The sequence below is a fragment of the Cnephaeus nilssonii genome (assembly GCF_951640355.1).
Source record: "Cnephaeus nilssonii genome assembly, chromosome: 15".
Classification (NCBI taxonomy): domain Eukaryota; kingdom Metazoa; phylum Chordata; class Mammalia; order Chiroptera; family Vespertilionidae; genus Cnephaeus; species Cnephaeus nilssonii.
Window position 1 is genome coordinate 15,169,057 of NC_137086.1, and position 26,307 is coordinate 15,195,363.

Genomic DNA, 26,307 nt, shown 5'->3' on the forward strand with positions numbered 1-26,307 from the left:
ATTTAGTATCTTCCTTTGAAGTACAATAAGCAATGACCAAACAAAAGGAGGTGATAGGTAGAATAATGATTGTTGTAATATGAAAGTATTTTCAATCATTAAATTTGTTACGTATAAAAGGCAAAGAATAAAACATATAATATGCTACCATTTGCTGAAACCGGGGAGGAAATGATGTCAGATGCATATGTGCCTGTATAAGCATAAAAAAAACTAATCTGGCATTCAAGAAATTGACAAAAAGCAACCACCTGCCAAAACCGGTTTGGCTCAGTGGATAGAGTGTCGGCCTGCGGACTCAAGGGTCCTGGGTTCGATTCCGGTCAGGGGCATGTACCTTGGTTGCGGGCACATCCCCAGTAGGGGGTGTGCAGGGGGCAGCTGATCGATGTTTCTCTCTCATTGATGTTTCTAACTCTCTATCCCTCTTTCTTCCTCTCTGTGAAAAATCAATAAAAAAAGCAAAAAAAAGCAACCACCTATGAGGGAAGGGGAATATGGAATACTCAGGAATGATATAGGAATGACACTTCTCAATGAATACCTTTAACTTTAAAACACATAAATGTACTCTCCTTCTAATTTAATCTAAATCTAATTTAACCTATTTAGAAAATATTAACTCTGTTATGTTACACTTAAAAGATGTCATTGATGGAATTAAAAACAAAATTAGATATTGCGCAAGAAAAGAAATCAGTACACTTGAAGATAGAAAAAGAAATTATGCAAAAGGAAGCCTAGAGAGTAAAAAATTAAAAAACAGCCCTAGCTGGATTGGCTTCGTGGATAGAGCATCAGGGTCCCAGATTCGATTCCAGTCAAGGGCACATGCCTGGGTTATGGGTTCGATCCCCAGTAGGGGACATGCAGGAGGCAGCCGATCCATGATTCTCTCTCATCATTGATGTTTTTTTTCTCTCTCTCTCTCCTCTCTCCCTTCCTCTCTGAAATCAATAAAAAATATATATTTTAAAAATAATAAAAATGAAATAAAAAAATAACTCTCGCCCTGGCCAGTTTTCTCAGTGGATAGAGAGTCAGCCTGCAGATGGAAGGGTCCTGGGTTCAATTCCAGTCAAGGACACATGGCCGGTTGCAGGCTCGAGCCCCAGTAGGGGGCATGCAGGAGGAAGCCGATCAATGATTCTCTCTCATCACTGATGTTTCTTTTTATTTTTAATTTTTTTTTTTATTGATTTCAGAGAGGAAGAGGGAGAGATTGAAACATCTCACGTAAAAATGATTCATGAGAGAGAATCATTAATCGGCTGTCTCTTGCACGCCCCCTACTAGGGATCGAGCCCGCAACCCAGGCATGTGCCCTTGTCTGGAATCAAACCCGGGACTCCTCGGTCCGCAGGCTGATGCTCTATCCACTGAGCAAAACTGGCTAGGGCTCATCATTGATGTTTCTCTCTCTCTCTCCCTCTCCCTTCCTATCTGAAATCAATAAAAATATTTTTTTAAATAACTTTCGGTGAAATATGAGACAATATTAAGCTATCTAACATACTTTCAACTGGAATCTAGAAAACAAAGAGGGTGAAAAGAAAAAAGTATTTGAGGTAATAATACAGAATATTTTTCCAAACTTGCCACAAACTATAACCTGCAAATCCAAGAAACTTGGTAAATCCAAAACAGGATAAACTCAAAGAAAATTATTCAAAGGCACATAATAAAATAACAGGAAAATGGTAATAAGCTTTTTAAAAAGCATAAAGCAACCAGAGGAAAAAGACAGACTGTATTCAGGAGAACAAATACTTTAAAAACCACAGAATTTTCAAAAGCTGTGCAAGCCAAAATACAATAGAACATTTAGAAAGTGCTAAAAAACAAACACAGGAATGTCAACATACCCACTGAATTCAATGCCTACCAAACTACTTTTCAAAAATGGGGTAAAAAAAAAAAAAAAAAAAAAACTACAGCAATCAAACTGTTGCACAGGTATAGGATAAACAGACAGGTAGGAATAGAACTGAGTGTCCAGAAATAAACCCAAACATTTATATCTAATTGATTTGAACATTCAATGGGGAAAGAACAGTCTCTTCAACAAATGGTGCTGAGACAATTGGATATCCACATGCAAAAGAATCAAGTTGGACCCCAGCCCACCCCACATACAAAACTTAACCCAGAATGGATCAACAACCTAAATGTAAATACTAAAATGATAAAACTCTCAAAAGAAAATACAGAAGCAAATCTCCATTATCTTGGATTTGACAATGTTTTTGTTGTTGTTTTTTAGATATAACACCAAAGCATGAGTAACAAAATAAACAAATGTAACTGAATTTCATCAAAATTAAAAACTTTTGTGCATGAAAGTATTACCCAGAAAGTAAAAAGACAATCTGTGGAAAGGGGAGAAAAGACTTGCAATTCATATACCTGTTCAGGGATTAAGTTCCCGAATATATATAAAGAATTCTTACAACACAGTAACAGAAACACAACCCAATTCAAAAATGGACAAAGGAACAATAAAGATTTATTTTTTAAAAAAATGGACAAAGGATAGACATTTCTGTTTAGATGATATACTAATGGCCAATAAGCATATGAAAAGATGTTCAACATCATTAGTCATTACAGAAATGCAAATGAAAGCCATAATGATACAACTTCACACTCAGAATGGCTATTATCAAAATAAATAAGTGTTGGTAAGGATGTGAAGAAAGTGGAACCCTCATGGATTGCTGGTAGAAATGTAAAATGGCCCAGCTGCTGTGGCAATCAGTTTGGTGGTTCCTCAAAATATTAAACCTAGATTATTGTATGACCCAGCAATGTGACTCCTAGATAAATACCCAAAAGAATTGATAGCACGGACTCAAGCAGATACTTGTATACCAATATTCATAGCTGTATCAATACTAAAGCCAAAAGGTGGAAACAACTCAAAATGTCCATCAACAGATGAAATAAATAAAATATGGTATATACATACACTGGTATTATTCAGAATTTAAAAAGAATAAAATTCTGATACATTCTGCATGTATCATCCTTGCAAACATGTTAAGTGAAATAAGCCAGACATCAAACAGGAAGATGGTCTCCATGAACCCTGACACAGATGAAAAAGTATTTACCGTGTAAATATAACCATAAGAAAGCTAGATTGGCCCTGGCCAGTTTGACTCAGTGGATAGAGCGTCAGCCTGCAGACTGAAGGTCCTGGGTTCGGTTCTGGTCGAGGGCATGAACCTTGGTTGCAGGCTTGATCCCTGGCCCTGGTCAGGGTGTGTGCAGGAGGCAACCAATCAATGTGTCTCTCTCACATCAATGTTTCTATCTCTCTTTCCCTCTCCCTTCTTCTCTGAGATCAATGAAGATGTATTAGAGAGAAGAGAAGAGAAGAGAAGAGGAAGAGGAAGAGGAAGAGGAAGAGGAAGAGGAAGAGGAAGAGGAAGAGGAAGAGGAAGAGGAAGAGGAAGAGGAAGAGGAAGAGGAAGAGGAAGAGGAAGAGGAAGAGGAAGAGGAAGAGGAAGAGGAAGAGGAAGAGGAAGAGGAAGAGGAAGAGAAAGAAAAGAAAGCTAGATTGGCTTTATTAATATTAAATAAGAAACACTTCAGAACAAGATATATTACCAGAAATAAAAAGGTGCATAGGTAATGATAGAGTCAATTCAATAAAAATAAAAAAAACGTAATCTGAAACATGCATATCAAATAATAGACATTCAAAATACATGAAACGGCCCTAGCTGATTTGGCTCAGTGGATAGAGTGCTGGCCAGCGGACTAAAGGGTCCCAGGTTCGATTCTGGCCAAGGGCACATGCCTGGGTTGCAGGCTCAATCCCTAGTAGCAGGGCATGCAGGAGGCAGCCAATCAATGATTCTATCTCATCATTGATGTTTCTCTCTCTCTATCCCTTTTATTGATTCCTCTCTGGAAACAATTTAAAAAAAATACATGAAACAACAAATTAATAAAGCTAAAAGAAAAAAAAAGACAATTTCAGAATTATATTTAGAAATTTCAACACTTCTCAGGAATTGACAGAAATAATAAATGGATAACCAATAGGAATGCAGAAGATTTAAATACAGTAACACAACTTAGCCTAATTAACATTTAGAGAGCATTCCACCCCACAACTACAGAAAACATACATTATTTTCAAACACACACCAAGGCAGACCATGTAATGAGCCATAAAACAAGTTTATTTTAGTTGTCTGGACCCAAAGGAGAAAACCAGCTGCATCATTTCCTGAACTTAAACCCTTTTCACAAAGACTTCTCTCCAAGAACTACTGTTTCTCATGCGAAGAGCCTGCCACCCATTTTCAACACCTCTTCCTATTTCTCCTCCTAATTGTGACTATCAAAATAAAGGGCGCAATAAAAATATCCTTTCCTTGACTACCCAGCCATAATTAGTCAATCTTATGAAGTACATGCAAAAGTCATAAGGCAGCCCAGGTGGTGTGACTCAGTGGTTGACTGTTGACCCATGAACCAGGAGGTCACGGTTCGATTCCAGTCAGGGCACATGCCAGGGTTGTAAGCTGGAACCACAGTAGGGAGCATGCAGGAGGCTGCTGATCAATGATTCTTTGTCTCCCTCTCCCTTTCTCTCTAAAAAAATCAATAAACTATTCAAAAAATCTATTTTAAAAAACAAGTCCTAAAGCAGGAATAAGCTTGACATATTTGGAGAACAGCAAGGGGGCCAGAATGACTGGAACAGAATAAGGTAAAGGGTATAAACTGTAGGAGATGAAATCAGAAAGTTAAACAGAGATCAGAGCATGTAAGACCTGCTAAGTGTTGGTAAGGACTTTGAATAAATTCTAAGTATGATGGGAGGTTTTTGAAAAAGAATATTATCTTATTTACATTGTTAAGAAGCTCTTAGGCTGCTGTGTAAAGAACAGAATAGAAACTACTAGTAAGCAACTGGTTAGGAACCATTGGCCAGAGCATGAGAGATGGCTAAGACCAAAGTGGCTTAGACCAGACACAAATGTGTTTGTCAGGGGAAAAAGGCCCAGACAAATCTATGTAAGTTGTGTTGTGATGCCTTAAAGCATTTTCTTTGCCTGCATCCCAGGACATCTCATTCTCCTACTCATGAGATGCTTAATCTGTCTTCCTTGCATGATCACCCTCACCTCTCCAAGCTCTTCAAGCTGGAAATGTTTGAAGGCCCAGTCTCTGAACCTCTTTTTTCTAGCTACTCTCATTCCTTTGGTGATTTTATCCAGACACTTGGCTTTAAATATCATCTATATAATAATAACTTAATTTACATCTCCAATCTAGGCCTTTTCCCTAAACTCTAAATGCAGGCATATAGTTGACATGGTAAACATCTCAAACTTAAGAAAAAACAAAATTGAGCTCCCTAACCTTCCCCCTTCAAAGGTGTTTCTCTTAAATCTTTCCTCAGAAAATATCAACTCCATTATTTTTTTTTAAATATATTTTATTGATTTTTCACAGAGAGGAAGGGAGAGGGATAGAGAGCTAGAAACATCGATGAGAGAGACATCGACCAGCTGCCTCCTGCACACCCCCCACCGGGGGATGTGCCCGCAACCAATGTACATGCCCTTGACCGGAATCGAACCTGGGACCTTCCAGTCCGCAGACCGACGCTCCATCCACTGAGCCAAACCGGTTTCGGCTCAACTCCATTATTAAAACTGCTCAGGGATAAACCTTAAGATGCCCAAGACTTCTCCATTCTCTCACACCCCACTTCAAGTTTGTCAGCAGATGCTTTCAGCTCTACCTTCAAACTATATCCAGTAACCAACACTTCTTACCCACCCTCACTGCAATCGTCATCATCATCTCTCACTTGGATTACTGCCTTCTTTTTAACTGGTCTCCCTGGTCCTGCCCTTGCCACTGCCCTCACCACTCCCCAACTGTAGTCTAATCTCAACATAGCATTCAAGAGATCCCAGTAAGTCTAAATGAGAGCATGTCATCAACTGCTCAAAATCTTCTCACTCAAGTAAAAATCCTTACAATGGTCAAGACCCAGTATCATCTGACCACAGCTTTATGCCTCTGCTCCAGGCATTTGTCATATCACACTACTCTGCCCCAGGTCACTTCATTCCAGCTTCAATGGCCTGCTCCAGTCTCAGGACCTTTGAACTTGCTGTGGCCTAAAATTGTCTAGCCCTTAAAATTATCTAGAATGCAAGCCTGTTCTTTCAGCTACTTCAAGTCTTCATTCAAATGTCATCTCAATGAAGTCTTCCCTTCCATACTATTTAAAATTGCTAATTTCTCTCATCCTTTAACATTGCTAATGCACTAGCTCTGCTTTATCTGCTTTATAATTCTATATGCAATTATAGCACTTTCCTCTATCAAACATACTGCCTATTTTACTTATTTACCTTATGTATAGTCTGTCTCCTCCAACTAGAAGATAAACTCTAGACATTTTTGTTTGTTTCATCTCCTGCCACATACACACCTAGTCCCTAGAGCAGAACTCGGTTGGTTCAATACTGAAACAAAGCCTCTCCAGAAGTGCTGAGTTTGTCAGGCCCAATTCCAATTCTAGGACTAATCTAATTCAAATATACCAATTCCTTTTTGTCAGTATTTATAGTATATGAATAATATTCAAAATTCACAAATGTTTTTAGTTATGCTTTTATTTTATAATCTAAGTATTTACTTACCTGACAATTATAGATTGCTTACTATTTCCAAAATAGTTCAACCTCTTACTCTGGCATTACAATAAAAAGAAAGAAGGCCTAGGTTCAAATCCTCGGTCCACCATTTACCAGTAGTACTAGTATGTCTCAGGCAATTTAGCCTCCTCTTAGTTTTTCATCAATAAAATACCAAGGTGGGGGGTGGATAAAGACCAGCCTGCCTTACTTTATCCTACACCTAATCATAATATTATTCTGAAAATCAAAAATGTATGAGAAAATGCTTTATAAACTATAAATGATATACAGGTGTGACTTAAATGTCCATACTGTATTCTGGAAAAACCTGAAATGGAACAGAAAAGTTCAGTGTTTGGCAGCATACCTCACCATACCGCCCTGCCCCTAACACCAAACTCTAATTTTGGAATCAGACTGGCTCTTCCACTTACTTGTTGTTCTTTAAACAAGTTACTCAACCACTCTGAGTCATTGTTTCCACATCCATAAATGGACATAAAACTACTTTGTAGCATCCTTTTGAAGATTAAAGATTATATACACACATATAGAATGTACCTATGGAATACAACATTTTTTTTTGTTGCAGTCTTGTTCTTCTTTCAAATGGAGAAAAACCCAAAGGCAGATAATATAAACCTACACCGAGATAGAAAAGTTAACTTTGACTTGGAGATTTCATGTGAAAGGACAAGAAGGAAAGTGAGAAAGAGATAGAATTAATCAAGCAATAATTTCAATAGTTTTCCAATTAAATTTGTTCTTTCCTTCTTGCCTTTCTCAACGATAAAATAACAGGATGAGATACAAAGGAAAATCAGCATACAGAAAATCATTAATTAGTAATCCAAAAAAGTTCATTTCAAAACTAAATATTATATAGTCTTTTCTCTTCAAAGCAGAATAATTCTAGTAGTTTTTCAATTTCTCAAATACCAAATATATTTTGACACTCTAGAATTCAAGGTACATGCCACACAAAAAACCCATGTTTTTCCAACTATAGAATCCTGATATAACTGTATTAAATATGTTTAGAAATGACAGAATGAATACAAAAAGTAAAAATTCAATTTAGATATGTATCATGCAAACACATCAAGAATGCTTTGAAATCATCAGACTTTGATATATTTTCTCAATTCTATGACACCAGCAATTATAAGATGTACCATCAATATAAAAACCATTTTCCAAGGGGGGGGAAATCCCTCCCACATTAAATACTCACTTAAAGATATAAAACATATTGCCCTAACCGGTTTGGCTCAGTGGATAGAGCATCGGCCTGCAGACTCAAGGGTCCCGGGTTCCATTCCAGTCAAGGGCATGTACCTTGGTTGCGGGCACATCCCCAGTAGGGGTTGTGCAGGAGGCAGCTGATCGATGTTTCTCTCTCATCGATGTTTCTAGCTCTCTATCCCTCTCCCTTCCTCTCTGTAAAAAAATCAATAAAATATATTTAAAATATATATATATATAAAACATACCAACTTCAAAAAGTACTAAGTTGTAAGGGATCCCTCTGGGATGCCAAAAGAGCTAAGTACAAAGTAGAAGATACTTGTAACAGACATATCTAACAAGATTGTACCCAGAATCTAGAAAGAACTACAAATCAATATGAAAAAGTAAACAGCGTATTTTTATTGATTTCAGAGAGAGGAAGGGAGAGAGATAAAAAGAAACATCATCAATCGGCTGCCTCATGCACCTCCCACATCGGGGGTTGAGCCCACAAGCCAGGCATGTGCCCTGACCAGGAATCAAACCGTGACCTCCTGATTTATGGGTCAATGCTCAACCACTGAGCCACGCCTGCTGGGCTAAAAAAAAAAATTTAAGATAAACTGGGAGAGAAAAGGCATTAGAGTAAGTTTCTTGGAGGTGTTAGCACCTGAATCTTTAAAAGATGAATAGGAGTGCCCTGGCCAGGTAGCTCAATTGATTGGAGCATGTCAAGGTTGCAGGTTCCACAGCGAGTTAGGAAACATACAGGAATCAACCAATGAATGCATGGATAGATGGAACGAGTCAATGTTTCTCTCTCCCTCTCTCTCTCTCCCTCCCTCGCTCCCTCCCTCCCTTCTTTACCCTCTCTAAAATCAATAAATAAAAATTTTAAAAAATAAATAAAAGGTGAGTAGGAATTATCCTGACAAAGTGCATTCCAACAGAGGGAACAGCTTGGCAAAAGCACAGTGATAAGAAACTGTACACTGTATTTAAAGAAACAAAGAACAGCTGCTAAGGGTAATAAAGGCAAGAACTGGGATGGGTGGGTGAAAGTGGCCAAAGAAATAGAAAGATGCCAAGTCACCAAGGGAGTTATTAGACCTTAAGCAATGGGCTAGATGGGGCAGTGAAGTTTATGTAAAGAAATTATGTGGGCAGACAGATTATTCAGGGAGCAATGCAGAAGATGGAGTTAAGGGGGATAAGATTGGCAGAAAGAAGGCCGGTTAGGAGGCAGTTATATCTGTCCTGCAAGAGATAAAAGGGCCTGAAATAATGAAATGTAAGCTGTAACAAATCTGGAGAAAATATAGAGTACAGACACATTATGCTGCTGGTCTAGAGATCACACTTTGAACAACACTAACCTACAGTAAGGGTTGTCAAATTTTTTTCTGTAAAGGACCAAATAAAAAGGATTTTAGGCTTTAGGGGCCACATATGGTCTCTATTGCACTTCTTGGTCTTTGTTTTTAAACCTTTTAAAAATTAAAAACCATTCTTAGCTAGTGGACTTTATTCCTTTTTTAAGACAGCAGGATGGATTTGTGAGTGCAGTAAGTTTGCTGATCCCTGCTGTACACCTATAAAGAAGTGAGGATTAACCTGCCTAGAGATTAATTTCCCTAAAATGCTACGCTATTATTAGTCCCCTACTCAGAAACTTCTCCATAGGTCCCGACTGCCTACGGACTAAGTCAAATCCCTATGATGCACAGCATTCACAGTCATCTATACTCTAGTTCCAACCAGATTCACCCCTGGGTGAATCTTCCATTCTCATTAAATTGACCTACTTACATTTACCTGACTCTGTACCTTTGTAGTGTTCCCCCATGTTCTTTTCTCCTTTCCAAACCTGCCCAAACACCCTTTCTTCAAAGCACAATTCAAATCCTACAGTGAAGTGATTCCACCCTCCTCAGAACTCCCAAGAGCACTGTCTCAATTATTCTGATTTTTACTTGCTGCCCTGTGCTATTGCTTACTTCAAATAAACTGCATATTCCTAGGGGCAGGGAATAATTTATACTTCTCTCTACCAATGGATCTAGCATATAACAAGGGTTACATAAAAATGAAAACATACGTGTATATGTATGTAGTATACATACGCATACACACATGCACTTTTTTTTCTAAACTAGCTATTGCCCTCGCTGGTTTGGCTCAGTGGATAGAGAATCTGCCTGCGGACTAAAGGGTCCCAGGTTCAGTTCCAATCAAGGGCACATGCTTGGTTGCAGGCTCTCTCCCCAGTAGCGGTCGTGCAGAAGGCAGCCAATCAATGAATGATTCCCTCTCATCATTCAAGTTTCTCTCTTTCTTCCTCTCCCTTCCTCTCTGAAATCAATAAAAATATTTAATTTTTTTAATATATTTTATTGATTTTTTACAGAGAGGAAGAGAGAGGGATAGAGAGTTAGAAACATCAACGAGAGAGAAAAATCGATCAGCTGCCTCCTGCACACCCCCCACTGGGGATGTGCCTACAACTAAGGTACATGCCCTTGACCGGAATCGAACCTGGGACCCTTCAGTCCGCAGGCTGACGCCCTATTCACTGAGCCAAACCGATTTCGGCAATAAAAATATTTAAAATAAATAAACTAGCTATTAACTGAAGCAAATGTGATTTCACCCTTACCTTACATCAGCAATTGTACACTTTAACTCCACAGATGCAATGTGAATGCCACAGGAACCACAGAATGACAATCCACAAGTACATTACTCTCCTATTACACATTTTTAGGGCTAGTTTATTAGGGAAACAAGAATAATACAAGTAGAATTTTTCCAATGGTCAATGTTATCATTATAGATATACTGGGATAATATTAAATATAGAACTCACTAGATCAAGTCAAAGTTTACTTACCTACATTTTCATTTATTTTTTAAAATGCAAAGATTTTACAACTAAATTGCTTTGAATTCCCCCTAAATTATTACTCAAATTTAAAGTCACATATACATGTATACATACACATACACAAAAGCCACATACAGTCTGAATTTTTTTAAATAAAGTTCTCTGTGACAATTCACATTACCAAAATGGCATTATTGATTTCATTCAGAATTTAGGAAAGATATTATATTTTAAATTTTGAAGAAAATAGTCCATTTTCGATTACTATTGATAAATAGCTATAATCACAGGCTGTTTTGAGCTGGATTCACGGATTCTTCCTCTACTTGAGATTACTAAGTAAGTCTTTTTCAAGTTCAAAGTGTGAACTGTGCCTTATTTTACTACACAAAGAATGTCCAAGAAGCTATAAAAATTCCTCCAGAATCATTTGACCACATTTCAATGCCAACTACAGAAAAAGTTTAAAACATTTATAGAAAGTATAAAAAGCAAAAGAAATTAACCAAAAGATGGTTATGAAAGTGAATACTGAGACTTTTACTCTTCAAAACACACTGAAGAAAGCTTATAAATTTACAACCCTGAAAAGACTATTATCCATTGATAAATTTAATATTAATAATGCACTAATTGGAGAACAAACCCAGGAACCAGGGACTCCCATTCATCAACTCTGTTCTGCCACTGGCTTAGTAGAGTTTTGGGCACATTCCCACATGGTGAACAAGAAAAGCTTAACTGGCATTCTTAGGTTGTAAGGATTGATTAAATGTTTATGAAATACTCTAGGACCATGAAGGAAAGCCAATGTAACCATTAGATGTAATTTAGTTAAAACTGTAGCTAAAGCCTCATTCTATATGAAAATGGGCACTGTTTTTGTGTACGGTGTCCAGAAATTTGTTAATGTGGCTACATTGAGACACAGGTTATGCTTCCATCACAGTAATTTTATTACAGTGGTGACAATGAGACCTGTAACATTTTAAAAAAAGAAAAAAGAAAAAAAAAAACTGTAGCTAAGAGTTAGGCTTGCAAATCCAATCATAAAATTCTTTTGTGTCTTCTTAACACAGCAAATCTTCAGTGAGTCTGTTAAGTGTGTGTATTTAATGAGCTGGTTTAGCAACCTCAGAGGAATGAGTGGAGGGGGCCTGGGGCGGGGGGGGGGTGAGAATGGGCTGGAGGGGGTCGGTGGGGGCAAAAAAGGGGACATATGTAATACTTTGAACAATAAAGTTTAAAAAAAAAAGTTAGGTCTAGTTATTGATAAGCCACTACCAAATGGCTGAAATCTATTAGAAATCACAGTGGAACTTTGTTAACTTACCAGAAATGTGAAGCCTGAAAGTAATCCCAGAAAGCAGTCATCCTAAGAAGAGCGTTATTAAAGGGAAAGTCCCTACACTTTTTTAACGAGCTGGAAAGTGTTTGTAGACAGTGTGGATGGACATCAGACTAAATTCGCTCAAACCGAATCTAATTCGTTAGGCAGTGCCAGCACCTGCTTGCTGAGGAGGGACGAGAGACCGGGGAGGCTGCTCGGGAAAAGTGCTGAGGCCATCTCCAGCTGCCCCTTCCTGGGTGACAGGAACAATGCAAACACTGACAAAGGAGCTGGGCGGCCAACGAGCCTCTGCTCAGCAATACTACCCGCCACGGAGCTACAAACCCCAGCCACGTCCTCCTCTCCCAGAGCTCACACGCGGAGACCGGGTCTCCGGTTTGGCAACGTGGGAAAGTGCACCCCTTCGCTGTGTTCCAGCAGCCGAGCGCCTGAGCGCGGAGGGGAAGGCTGCCTTTCCGAGCGGCCGAGGCCAGGGGCACTTCCTCTCCGCAGGGCGAGCAGACCGGCGTGCACGGAGACCCGAGGACAGCCGGGTCTGGAGCGCCGGCGGGGAGGCCGGAGAGGGAGGGGAGGCCGGAGGGGCGCCGGCTCCGGGTGCAGGAAGCGGGGCTGGGGCGCCGGGCACACCGGGCTCCCAGGGTGGCAGCGCTCGGCCGCCCGCTCCCGGGAGCCGAGGGAAGACGGGAAGCTCGGGTCCGGGAGCCCCAGGAGCACGTTCCTTCCTCGAGCCCGGTCCCGAGGGGCGGCGCGGGCGGCTGGGGCAACTCTCCCTCTCGCCAAACTCCGGGGTGAGCGCGAGGGCGGCCAGCCGGGTTCCCGGCGGGGTGCCGCCCGGTGGGGGAGGCGGCGAGGCCGGCCTCGGTCCGCTCCCTGCCCACGCGGTCCGCGCGGAGGCCGTCCGCGCCCGGTCCCTCCCGCCGCGCGGGGCAGGGCCGCCAACCTCGGCCGCGGGCGCGGGGCCAGGCGGCGGCGGCGGCGGGCGGCCGGGGCCCTACCTGAGGCTGTGTACCAGCTCCCGGCGTGGCTGGCTTCCCGGCAGACCACTCGGTTGGACATCTTGGTGCCTGTGCCGCCTATGGTGCACGAGGATGAATGAGGAGGCGGCGGCGGCGGCGGGAGCGGCTCCGCGAGGGGACGAGACGCCGCGGGCCCAGCCCAGGAGGAGGCGGCGGCGGGGAGGAGATCGGCCCGGCCCAGGAGGAGGAGGAAGAGGAGGAGGCGGCGGCCCGAGAGGAGGAGATGGCAGCCGGGCGGTGGCAGCCACAATCAGCACGAACTCCGGCGACCGCCGGAAGATGGGGCCCGCGGCGGCCTCACCGACGCCCCGAGCGCCCAGGGCCGGCCCCGGAGTCGCCGCTGCTCCCCGGCCGGGGCTGGTCCTCGCCGCGCCGCCCCCGCGGCCCCCTCACCTCCCGGTTGGCCTCCCGGAGCCACCGCGGTGACCCCACCCCCGTGACTCCGCACCGCCCCCACCCCCCACCCCCGCGGGACTCCCAGCACCCACCCCCACCCCCACCCGGCCGGGCCCTCCCGCCCCGCCGGCCGCCGGCCCCGCCCCGCCCCTCCTCCGGCCGCGCGGCGAGGTTAAAGGCGGAAACCGGACAGGCCAGACGGCATCTGGGGTCGGGCGGCCCCGCGAGGAGGCTGCGGAGGCTGCAGCTCCGCGCACACAAAGCCCAGGCCGGGCCTGAACCGGGCGGGCGGACCCGCAGGAGAGCCAGCGCTTCCTTACTCGCTGCTCTAACGGGTGCTGCCCACTGAGCATGCCCAGCTCCGCGGCCAGGCCCGCCGGGGACTCGCAACGTGCGCGCTCCGCTCGCCGGGGTTTAGAGGCAGCAGCTGGGAGGGGCGGGCTCGGGGAGCGGACGCAGCCGCAAGGCAAGCCCCCTCCCCCAGCCAATTCCTTAAAAGAGCGGCACCGGGGCCAACCAGATGGTGCTTTCCACCTGAAAAGTCCAGCTCGCACCTCCCTCCCAGCATCATATACAGGAGTCCTTAGTGCATTCGCACCCCCAAGGTTTACTACCAGAGCCGCAAGTCTGTAGCCACGCTGGGAAGTTCATTAGTACAGGCACAGGGTAGTATACCTGAGGTCCTGCAAACGCTGGTTTTGGCTTCACAAGGCCACCCTTACCAGCCAATCTTGGCTTTCACACTGTATACATTTGTCTTGTTTCATGTGATATTTATGCAGGTACCTGTCTTAACTCCCTAACTAGCTAAAATGTAGTATAGCTAGCCTCAGTTATTCTCATCTATAAAATGGGAATAATAATATTCGGATATCCCTAGGATTATGAGTTAATAAACATAGAGCATGGCATAGTAGGCAAACAGCAAACATTATTTCCAACCCTCCATACTTTTATCAACCCCAGTATTTCATGTAAGGGTCAAGGGCAAAGAATTCCTTTAAAATTATAGAAGAATCACAGCAAAATAAGATATCTTGGACTTCCCAGTAAGTGTTGTTAGGAAGTAAACCATTCCAAAATTGGTAAGAGAAAGTTGAGTATCTTCAATGAAAGATTTGTGGTTAAAAACCTTAAAATTGTTACATCAGAATTTCACAGTGAACAGATCTTTGGTATAGTTTAAAGCAGACAACTGGTGGATATATTAAAAAAAAATTTTTTTAAGCCCTGGACGGTGTGGCTCAGTTGGTTGGGTGTCATCCCAGTTCAATTCCTGGTCAGTGCACATGCCTGGATTTCTGGCTCAATCCCCCAATTGGGGGTGTGCAGGAGAAGGCCTGTTGATGTCCCAATCTCACATAGATTTTTCTCTCTCTCCCTCTCCCATCCTCTCATACAGGTCAAAGTGAGCAGACCAAAAAAAAAAAAAAAAAAGGACTGGCTGGTTTTTTATTGTAAAAAGAAGCAATGAAGTTAAGTATCACAAATACTTCTCACTTAGCTATAAGCAACATATTGGTAAAAGTGGGTTTCAATGCCCATTCAAGCACTTACCAGTGTGGTCTTCAGCAAGTCACTTATCCTCTCCAAATCTGTTTCCTCATCTGCAAAATGGGAATAACAATATCTACTTTGCAGAGTTGCTATATTAGAAATAATTTAAGTAAAATAGCACTGCAACTGTCACGTAGAACTACAATGATAGCTATTATATTATTACCATAAAGGTTGATAGCACGGGAGGATATTATACACCCTCTGCACTTATACCAGTAATCCAACTTTATTGTGCATTAGAATCATCTATTATAGTTGTTGAAAACTGTAGATACCCAGAGTCCACCCTCCATGAGGTACAGGAACAATGCTGAAAAAAATTGGGGTTTTTTTAAATTATATTAGATTCTGATGTATTTTCATGCTGTTGTAAAACTCTGCAGCATTCTAAGATACAAAAGTCATAAAAGTAATTGAACCACGTAAATTACTTAGCATATAGAAGAAAAACTACTTTACAATAATGACATTTAACAGTTTATTTTGAAGGTCATTTTAAAAACAAAGTTAAAGACAATCTGAGAAAAAATTGCACATAATACACTCTTTAAATAAGTATGGTGATTAAATCAAAATAAGGGAAATATGTTTTCTTCTGCATCTCCAAGAACAAGTTGTTGTCCTGAAGGTTCTTATACTTCCAAAAAGGGGTGGGGGAAAATCATGGCAATTAAAGCTGCCTCTTAATCATGTAAATCTATAGTAGAAACCAAATTTTTCTGTTCTTCCCAATCAGTTTCGATCTTCAAACTGTGCCTTGTTTTTTAAAAGATATGATGCTAGAAATTCAATGGGGTTTGGTGGTCTGTAAAGGAAAAGAAATCCAAAATTTAGAAATTTGTATTCTAGATGTGTTCATTTAAATAAATTGTTCCATAATAAAAATACGTCTTTTAAATTTTAGCTTTCTTTTTACACTCAAAGGCCATTTGTAGTAAATACAGGATGTCCCCCAAAAAATGTATACATACTTTTTTCTGATAGCTCAATTGATGTTTCTTCCTTTTCTGGTTTAACCCACTGGAATTAATAATTACATTTTGGGGGGACATCCTGTATAGTAAATGAGACAGGTAAGCAGATTAGCCAACAATGTAGTTTAAAGAAATTGAAATTTTTGTATGGCTGAAATCTGCTTATGAACTCAATTCTAAAACACAAGTTTGGAAAATGTACTAACAATGGGATGATAATTATCCCAGGGGAAATGACTTGAGGAACCACAAGGGAGACTTCTGGAGTGCCAGCAGAGTTCCATTTCTTGCTCTGAATGCAGGTTACATAACTATGCTTAATGTCAGAAAATTCAGCAAGCAGTACACCTATGATGTTCTTAACTTTCTGTATGAATATTATTCTTTAATGAGAATACAAAAACTACATAGGAAAATGGCTGTAGCATCACCAAGACAGGTAGATGAACTCTCTAAGTGATTAATCAAAGGAAGTAGTATTCATTTGAACACGTCTTGTTTTGTTTCTTTTTAAAAAGTCATTTCTATTTTTCTTAAAATAATTTATATCAATAATAGTTCTAATACTGCCACCATACAACACACCTGAAAAGTTAAACGTATTTTAAAGTTTAGGGGTATTACTTCATATTTATCACTTTTATATAATAATTCTTGCTGAGAAAACAAGTCCAAAGATGAAAATGGGGGTAACACCTATTTAAACCCTACTAGGAAAAGGCATACTAAGAATATTTAATAATGATCTCAAAATATTCCCTTAGCACTTTAAACTATCTTTTAACTAGCTAGACATAGACAACATTTTTCAAGATTAATTTGATAAATCAATTTGGCAGACTTCTTAAAAATTCTATTTACTAATAGCAAATAACTTAGGACTGCTTCAAATTTTTTCTTCTAGCTCGTAAATATTTAGAATTTCTAATTATTTTTTTAGAGAAAGAAAAAAATAAAAGATGTTCATACTTCAACTGTCAGTAGACAGCCAAAAATAAATCGTATTTGCCCTAGCCAGTTTGGCTCAGTGGATAGAGCATCAGCCTGTGGACTGAAGGGTCCCAGGCTCGAATCTGGTCAAGGGCACATGCCTGGATTTCGGGCTCGATCCCCAGTGGGGGCATGCAGGAGGCAGCCGATCAATGACTCTCTCTCACCACTAATGTCTCTATCTCTCTCTCCCTCTCCCTTCTTCTCTGAAATCAATAAAAATATATTTTTAAAAGATGTTTTAAAAAATAAATCATATTTTATAAATGTAACAATCTAAAGCAAATATTTAATGTTTACCATATAATTTATATAAACATGCCTGGCTGGAGTGGCTCAGTGGTTGAGCATCAACCCATGAACCAGGAGGTCACAGTTCAATTCCCAGTCAGGCAGGGTACATGCCCAGATTGCAGGGGTGTGCATGAGGCAGCTGATCAGTAAGTCTCTCTCATCTTTTTTTTTTCTTTCAATATATTGTTACTGATTTCAGAGAGGAAGGGAGGGGGAGAAAAAGAGATAGAAACATCAATGATGAGCTCTCTTGATAAGAAAACATCAAGTTCCTTATCAAATTATATGTTTGCTAATATTCATTTTGGTGGTGGTTGTTAATAGTCACCCAAGGATATTTTTTCCATTGATTTTTAGAGTATTTGGAAGGGAAGGGGGAGAGACAGAGAGAGAAACATCAATGTGAGACCAGCTAGGGCTAGTATTCATTATTATTCTTTGAATAGAACATAATCTGCACCAAATAAATGATGACTAATGTAACTTACAAAAAGTATTTTTTATGGGATTTGCTTACACAAAAATAATTTAGGTAGAATTTCTGGGGTAAAACCTATACAAAAAAGAGAAAAATTATAATCTTGTTAATAAAGAAATTGAAACAATTTGGCAAGCCCTGGCCAGGTAGCTCAGCTGGTTAGACTGCAGGGATCCTCAAACTTTTTAAACAGGGGGCCAGTTCACTGTCCCTCAGACTGTTGGAGGGCCGGACTATAGTTTAAAAAAAACTATGAACAAATTCCTATGCACACTGCACATATCTTATTTTGAAGTAAAAAAACAAAACGGCAAAAACACCCGCATGTGGCCCGCGGGCTGTAGTTTGAGGACACCTGGGTTAGAGTATCGTCCTGATACACCAAGGTTGCTGGTTTGATCCCCAGTCAGGGTACATACAAGAATCAACCAATGAATACATAAGTGGAACAACAAATCAATGTTTCTCTCTCTCTCTCTCCTCTCTCTCCTCTCTCTCTCTCTCTCATTTCCTCTCCCTCTCTAAAATCAGTTTTTAAGAATTGGCAAAAATGTTTATAATACTCATACTGCTGAGGTTATGATAAGAGTGAAAGAATTTTAAGAATAAACTTTTGGCCCTAACCGATTTGGCTCAGTGGATAGAGCATCGTCCTGTGGAATGAAAGGTCCCAGGTTCAATTCCGGTCAAGGGCATGTACCTTGGTTGCAGGCACATCCCACGTAGGAGGTGTGCAGGAGGCAGCTGATCTGTGTTTCTCTCTCATCAATGTTTCTAACACTCTCTCCCTCTCCCTTCCTTTCTGTAAAAAATCAATAAAATATATTAAAAAAAAAAAAGAATAAACTTTTGGTCCTAGCCAGTTTTGGTAAGTGGGTAGAGCATCAGCCCACAGACTAAAGCTGTGGTCGGCAAACTGCAGCTCGCGAGCCACATGCGGCTCGCAAGCTGCGGTTTGCCGCTCTGTTGACTAATGAGTTTGCCGACCATTGGACTAAAGAATCCCAGGTTCAATTCCAGTCAAGGGCACATAACTCAGTTGCAGGCTCAATCCCTGGCCCTGGTTGGGGCACATGTGGGAGGCAACCAATCGATGTGTCTCTCTCACATCAATGTTTCTCTCTGTCTCTCCCCTCCCTTCCACTCTCTCTAAAAAATAAAATAAAATAAAAAAATAGAAAAATATCCTCAGGTAAGGATTAACAAAAAAAAAAAAGAATAAATTTTTGGACATAAATATGATACTAAGTATCAAACACCATAAAAAAATTATATCCTTTGAACTAGCAAACCAACTCTTAGGAATTCAGCATGTGAAAGTAATTACATAAAAACAAAAGAGGCATGAAAACAGATAAACTGCCCGGTGATCTATAATAACAAAGGAAATTGAACTTAAATTTTCAACAATGAGAAAATTAATCATACTATTTAACTGCCCTAAGTTAATTGTACTATTATAATTTAAATTATAATCATGAAGTCTATGAAGAGATATGGAAAAAACTTTGTTATAATATTAAGTAAAAAGGAGATATAAAATTGCATGTATACCATGATTACAAGTCTTTGTAAATATGCATATGATCAAAGACTTGTAGAAAAAACTTGAAGTGTCTGAACTGAGATTATGGCTGACTTTTAAAATGTTTTTAATATGCCTAAGTTCTTTTTATAGGAAAAAAATTATACATAACTAGTGATATTTCAATTAGAAAAGTCATTCTCTGGTAACTCCTTCTGCAGACACTATTATCTTACCTTTCCTTTGCAAGCACAGCAAGTCCCTGTAATAAGATAGGCACAACTGTCTGATCCAGGTAGGCACGAGTTGGCAAAGACTGTAGATCCACTTTCTGTTTTGATGACTTTTCTGCATTAATCTTCTCATTTTCTACTATCCTCTAGTGAATCCAAAAAATATGCATAATATTACAAATACTCAGATTATTGTGAGTGCTAAACAAAAAATAATGAAAACATGATGCTAATAGAAAAGGCAAGCCATTGACTAAAAACTGGTATTGAACTGCAAATCTCTTTGCCAAAATAAAATCAGACCCATCTCTAAATTTCATTCAAGTGTCTTCTGAGAGCACCATAATATCTCTTTCTTTTAATGTCAGATCTCCAGATCCTACCTCTTTGTCACTTTACTCTGCCTTTTTAGAAGTAAATACAAGTCCTCCTTTTTTCATGAGACTACCTTCGTACAGTGTGCTTCAAAAAATCTGGACATGAAACTAAGTAGCACTGAATCACAGTGAGAAAGCTAGTCCTATTTCAATTCTTTCATCACAGATAATATCAAGGACAAAGTTTCAGTTTGGTGCTAATATGTCTTTAACACTTCTGTAACACTTGCTTAACTCTGTTCACACAGAGAGTAGGCTTCAGGCTCAGAGCCTTCCACTGGCAACAATGCAGCTAAAATTTATTATCACTATCCAATGAGAATGCTTTTCCATTTATGGGTTTTTTTTAATGTATCTATGATTTTTTTAAAGCGAATAAAGAAAAAAAAGTAAGTAAAAAATAACAATAAAAAAAAACAGGGAAAAATAATAATACAGAAAAGATGATTGTGATATTCAAATGATGTTTAGGAAACAATGATTTAGACTTTCTACTCCTAAGAACCCCCAAATCTGGGGCCTTTCACATAGATTCATCTGACATCCAGAGCATCAAAAACTACTTTACAGCCCTAGCTGGTTTGGCTCAGTGGAATAGAGCGTTGGCCTGTGGACAGAAGGATCTCCGGTTCCATTCCGGTCAAGGGCAGATGCCTGGGTTGCTGGCTCCATCCCCAATAGAGGGCGTGCAGGAGGCAGCCGATCAATGATTCTCTCTCATCATTGATGTTTCTATCTCTCTCCCTTCCTCTCTGAAATCAATAAAAATATATTTTTAAAAATACTACTCTAGTGAAAAATTTTCCCTTCTTTTGAAAAATTACCGTTTTAGAAATTTAGAAATAAGTGGCTATCTAAAATACAGAATACTGTTAAGAGCACTTCCATTTAAATGAACTTTTGCTCCAAACATACTCAAAGTGAATATAAGTGAATCAACAACAACAAAACACTTTTCTATATTTAATATTTAGATTTTATTTTATTTTGTAAAAAGTGAGAAAAAACTTTAATCGCATATCTACATAATATATACCATTGTTTCCAAAGATAGTTCCCACAAATTTGTAAGACAGCAATTCTAATTTTGCTTATGATTTTTCAATGTAATTTTAGGACTTAATAAGAAATTTTCCTATACCTAGTAAAAGAGCTATTTATTTGTCCATAGATTACTTAGTGCCCGTCAGTAAATTTCAACAGATAATACCTATATACGACAAAAATTAGTCAGTTACATGACATCCCAATGCCTTCAGTAAGAAACAGCAATGCCTAACCAATTCCTATAAATACTATAATAAACTCCTTAACCAAGTCCTCTCATTTGTTTCATTCAAATATTTACTGAATTTTCACTATGTGCCAAATTGCTATGCTTAACTTTAGTTAAGATAAAGTCCTGAACCAATCTAAAAAAAAAAACAACTGTATCTCCAAACTACTATAAAACATAAATAATAAACTGTTAACAGGTTAGAATAGTGATAGAAAAAAAAAGGAAAAAAATAAGGTGAGCTTATGATTGCCTCAACTTACAGCTTCCTGCCTGGAGAACTTGTAAGATGCAATACAGGAAATCAAAGGGAATCAAAGCAGAACCCACAGTCTCCCTGGGTTGAGAAGAGAGTTGAAAATTCAGGGAGACAAAGCCATCTAGAATTCACATGGGAAGGAGAAAGTGGCACAGGAAAACACCTAAGAGACTGCCATCCAGTCTTCCGGTGAGTACCTATCCGTGCATGGGTGTGAGGAAACTACTGGAGGCCAAGGAAAAAAACGCGTGGAAGGAGCACTCACACAGGCCAGGAGTACTTCATGTTTCTGTGACCTAGACTGGCAAAACCTCATAACAGATGAAGCACTGGGTAGAATATAAAAGAAGAAATGAAGCCTAAACTAAAGGCTGGTCTGGTCCTACTTAGGGAAGAGCAAACCTCAAAAAGATCAAATTGTTTCCAAGTAACTATGTCCTAGGACCGTGGTCCGCAAACTGCGGCTCGCGAGCCACATGCGGCTCTTTGGCCCCTTAAGTGTGGCTCTTCCACAAAATACCACGGCCTGGGTGAATCTATTTTGAAGAAGTGGCGTTAGAAGAAGTTTAAGTTTAAAAAATTTGGCTCTCAAAAGAAATTTCAATCGTTGTACTGTTGATATTTGGCTCTGTTGACTAATGAGTTTGCCGACCACAGTTAGGACAAAGCTCAAGAATGTTTGAATAAAAAGATAACCAGTACCCAATAAGGTAAAATTCATAATGCTCAGCTTCCAATAAAAAATTGCACATGCCCAGGTTGCAGGCTCAATCCCTGGTCAGGGGACATGCAGGAGGCAGCTGATAGATGTTTTTCTTTCTCTCTTTATCTCTCTCTCTCTCTCTCCCCCTTCCTCTCTCTCTAAAATTAATAAATATATCCTCAGATGAGAATAAAAAGAAATTGTACGGCAGCAAAGAAGCAGGAAAATATTACCCATAAAGAGGAGAAAAATCAACTCACAGAAACCCAGAAATGATACAAATGATAAAATAGGCAATGTCATTAAACAAGTTATTATAAGATATTCCTTCCCTGTGTTCAAGAGTATAGAAGAAAGCACAAGTTAAACAAAATACTTGAAAATAATTTGAATAATAGCTAAAATTGTTTTAAAATTTCATGAAAACCAAATGTACAGATCCAAAAAACTCAGTAAATCCTAAGCACAAGAAACAAAACTTTAAGAAGAAAAAACAAAACAAAAAAAGAAACAAAAAAATTTTTAAAGTACACCAAGAAACAACATAATCAAATTATTTTAAACCTGTTAATAAAATTTTAAAAGCCCCAAGAAAAAAGGCATTAAGTATGAAGGAGCAAAGATAGGAATGATAGCAGACTTCTTGTCAGAAACAATATCAGCCAAAAGATAGTGGAATAAATCTACTCCCACCAAAGATATCTCAAAAAATGAAGGCAAAGTAAATGACATTTTCACACATTCAGAAACTTAAAGCATTCCTTACCAGCAGACCTGAACTACAAGAAATGTTAAAGGAAACACTTCAAGTGGAAGAAAAATAACAGACAGAAGTCTGGATCTACACAAAAGAATGAAGAGCTGCCCAAATGGTATGGTTCAGATGTTGAGCTTCAATCTCTGAACCAGGAGGTCACAGTTCCATCCCGGTTGGATTGGGGGCTCAATCCCCAGTGGGGGGGTTCTTGGGGGGAGGAATCCATGGTTCTCTCATCATTGATGTTTCTATGTCTCTCTCCCTCTCCTGTTCTCTCTGAAATCAATACAAATATATATATTTTTTAAAAGAATGAAGAGCCCAGAAATGGTAAATGTGCAGGTAAACGTGAAATACTCCTTTTTCTTACTGCTTAAATCTCTCTAAAGATCATTGAATTTTTAAAGAAAACATAAAAATAATGAAGTGTAGAATTTATAACATATGTAGAAGTAAAATATATGATAGCAATAGTACAAAGTCGAGGAAAGAGTAAATGAAAGACTGCTGTTGTAAAATTCTTAAACTATAAATGAAAATATATACTACCACTTGAAGGTAAATTGTGCTAAGTTAAACTTGCATACTATAAACCCTAAAGCCAACACCTAAAAATAATTATAACAAACCAATAAAAAGAAAACCATAAGAGAAAAAGCAGCAGCAGCAGCTGTAGAATTGTGGTTTCCAGACTTTCATATACTGCAAACAATTAGAAATAAACTAATACAATAAATGAAGAAACTAACAGAGGGTTAATTCTATTTTGCCAAGTAAAAAAATTACTAACAAATAAACATAATTATTTTACTATCACCATTAATTAAAAAAAAGAACAAGCAGTTTAAAATTATAGAAGCAGGAAGACCAATCACCAAATAATGTATCATCATTGAACACCCACTCCACTTTTTTTCCCTCTCACTTTACCATGGAAATTGGACTGAGGATTTGGGGAAAAGCATGTTGTTATCACTGCTCTACAGCAGCATGGCTCCAGCATCATATACAAGCACCATCAAGAAAAGACCACTGGCCCTAACCAGTTTAGGCCTGCGGACTGAAGGGTCCCAGGTTGATTCCGGTCAAGGGCATGTACCTTGGTTGCAGGCACATCCCCAGTAGGGGGTGTGCAGGAGGCAGCTGATCAATGTTTCTCTCTCATCCGATGTTTCTAACTCTATCCCTCTCCCTTCCTCTTTGTAAAAAAAAAAAAAAAAAAAAAAAAGACCACTGATGCCTTAAAAAGGTCTCTTAAATAACTAGAAAACAAAGTGGTATGAAGTATCTTCACCTGATTCAGCAGAAGTTCAACTAAAAACGCATTAGAAAGAAAAGATTCTCTATCAGTATTGATATCAAAGCAATAAAATTGCCTAGCAAATTTATAGGCACAGGGTAGTCATTCCACATGCCAGCAAACTCTAGGAGTTGGTCAAGATCAGCAACACAATTGTACTTTTAAAATGTCAACCTGCCTAGATTTAACACACAGCTCTCCACTTACCTCTTGGAAACCTTTAACTAAAGTTACTCAACTTCTGGGTCTTATAGGGCTGAAGATATATGCCAATTATTTAGGGTGTGCCTGACACATAGTAAAAGGGCTAAAGAAATATTAGCAGCTGTTACAATTATTATTCTCCTCAGAAATGCTTCTGCCCTCATTTATCCAAACTTAATCACCAGTAATGTCTTTCCTTTCGTAGTAAAACGTACACACCTCCTACAGGAAGCCTCTGTTTTCCTAACCAACTCCACCCAGCTCCTAGTAATTCATTTGTTCCAACACTTACTTATTCATTTACAAAGTAACTTCTTCTTTTAGACAATAACCTCTTAGGACTTATATAGAAAACTCTATAAAAGTTACCTTCTTTTCCATGTGTTTTTTTTTTTACATGTACTCTCTGAATTCAGACTTAACCACGTAAGGCAAAAACAGTATCTACTGTGTATATTATAGTTTCCATTGGCACCTGCCTACTGAACTCTGCAAAGAAATCAACATGTATTAAATGCTGACTACACCAACACAATCCTGCTACAAAGACAATGGGTTTTCTTAATTTTAATGTACCGTTTTTCCAAAGCAATATCCCAATAGATAGCGAAATGATTCTAAGTCTCCACTAGCAATGTATGCATGTTTCTTTATATCACTTTCACAAGTTCAACCTCTTGACTAAAAATTAATTTGTACGTCTGTATACCACGAAGTGTTAGTACCGCTAATAAAAGAAGCTACCCATAACGTGATAGTATTTGCTTCATGATGATAAAGTTTCCCTTGTGCAAAGCAACCTAGTAAAAACAGATCCCGGGGTTTTTGTTTTTTTTTTTTCCAGCTCTTAAAGAGACGTACAGAAACGGCATAGGAACTGGGCGAGTTACCTCGACGTTATCTGTGAGACCGTACTCGGAGTGAGGATTTTCTGCAACCTAGAAAACAAAACACAGGTCAGAGACCTCAGCCACCCTCTCTCGCTGCACACCGCCACCATGAACCCAGGGCCTCCGGGTACCTGCGTCTGTCCCTCCAGCATCTGCTCTGGCTCCATGGCGGACCCTGCGAGTCACAGTCCCCGGATACCAGTCCTGGAAAACAAGAGCAAGCAGGAGTCACCCAGGAGATCTCAACGCGGAGACGCCAGGATGGAGTCCAGGCAAGCCCCCGACCCCGCCCCTCACCCCCACCTGGGCGCGGGATCACCCCGAGCCGTAGCGGAGCAGGGTGAGGCAGTCCACGACCGGGCGCCCGCATCAGGTCCGGAAGCTCCATGATCCCCAGATCCTACAACGAGTGGTGAAAGGGGGAAAGGGAGCTGATTACCCGCGCCCGAGCCGTCCGTTCCTAAGAGCTGCAGCGCGCCGCCAACTCCCCGCACAAACCGTTTCGGCCGTAAGTGACGGTTGTCGCACGACTAACGCGCTTGCGCAGAACTCCCCAGCGGGCCTGGGGCCAGGAAGCTGCCTCCCCGCTCCCGAGTCTACCTTGCTCTCCGCGGGTCGCGGGCGTCCTAGGCAAGGTCTGGCGTCCAGGGCGCCACCTGCCCGGCCGTGGCGAGCAGCACCCCACCTGCACACTCACCAACCAGCCCCGCGGGCAGGGGTTCGGCCCGGCCAGCCCTCGGTGCTGCCTGAAAGCCTCTGCCCGAGCTTTTCCTCGCGGAACCGAAACCAGTGGCTGGGTAGTTCCTAGGAAATCTCAGACCCAAGCTCATCAGTCTGCGAAAGAATGTCTGCGTTTTTTACTCTAAAGCCAAACGAAGCAGCAGTGTAGGAAGCTTTTATTCGAGTCCTTAAGTCTATGAATATGCCGTGTTA

At 40.3% G+C, this 26,307-nt stretch overlaps 2 protein-coding genes across 4 annotated transcripts in view; both read right to left on the reverse strand.

The window, feature by feature from the left end:
* The window catches only part of MEMO1 (mediator of cell motility 1), an 88,713-nt gene extending 73,391 nt beyond the window's left edge, over positions 1 to 15,322 (reverse strand). The window contains exon 1 of one of the 2 annotated variants that reach the window (XM_079791531.1): positions 15,112 to 15,322. Coding sequence is in view for 1 of the 2 variants with exons in the window: in XM_079791530.1 (XP_079647656.1) it covers positions 13,138 to 13,198 (61 nt within the window). In the remaining variant the exon portion in view is untranslated. Of the gene's footprint in view, positions 1 to 13,137; positions 13,589 to 15,111 lie in introns of those variants that run through there. The other variant, XM_079791530.1, reaches the window with a different exon arrangement.
* A 288-nt stretch (positions 15,323 to 15,610) lies between these two features.
* Positions 15,611 to 25,949, reverse strand: DPY30 (dpy-30 histone methyltransferase complex regulatory subunit). Of its 2 annotated transcripts, none has more exons than XM_079791533.1 (5): positions 25,678 to 25,783; positions 25,506 to 25,578; positions 25,375 to 25,422; positions 19,612 to 19,754; positions 15,611 to 15,919 (listed from the first exon to the last, which is right to left on the reverse strand). In XM_079791533.1, the coding sequence occupies exons 2-5, from the start codon at positions 25,539 to 25,541 to the stop codon at positions 15,847 to 15,849; spliced, it is 300 nt and encodes a 99-aa protein (XP_079647659.1). In that variant the 5' UTR covers positions 25,542 to 25,578; positions 25,678 to 25,783; the 3' UTR covers positions 15,611 to 15,846. The 2 variants fall into 2 exon arrangements, with proteins under 2 accessions (XP_079647659.1, XP_079647658.1); XM_079791532.1 differs by lacking the exon at positions 25,678 to 25,783 and adding an exon at positions 25,814 to 25,949 and having other exon boundaries at positions 15,619 to 15,919.
* Positions 25,950 to 26,307: the final 358 nt, after the last annotated feature.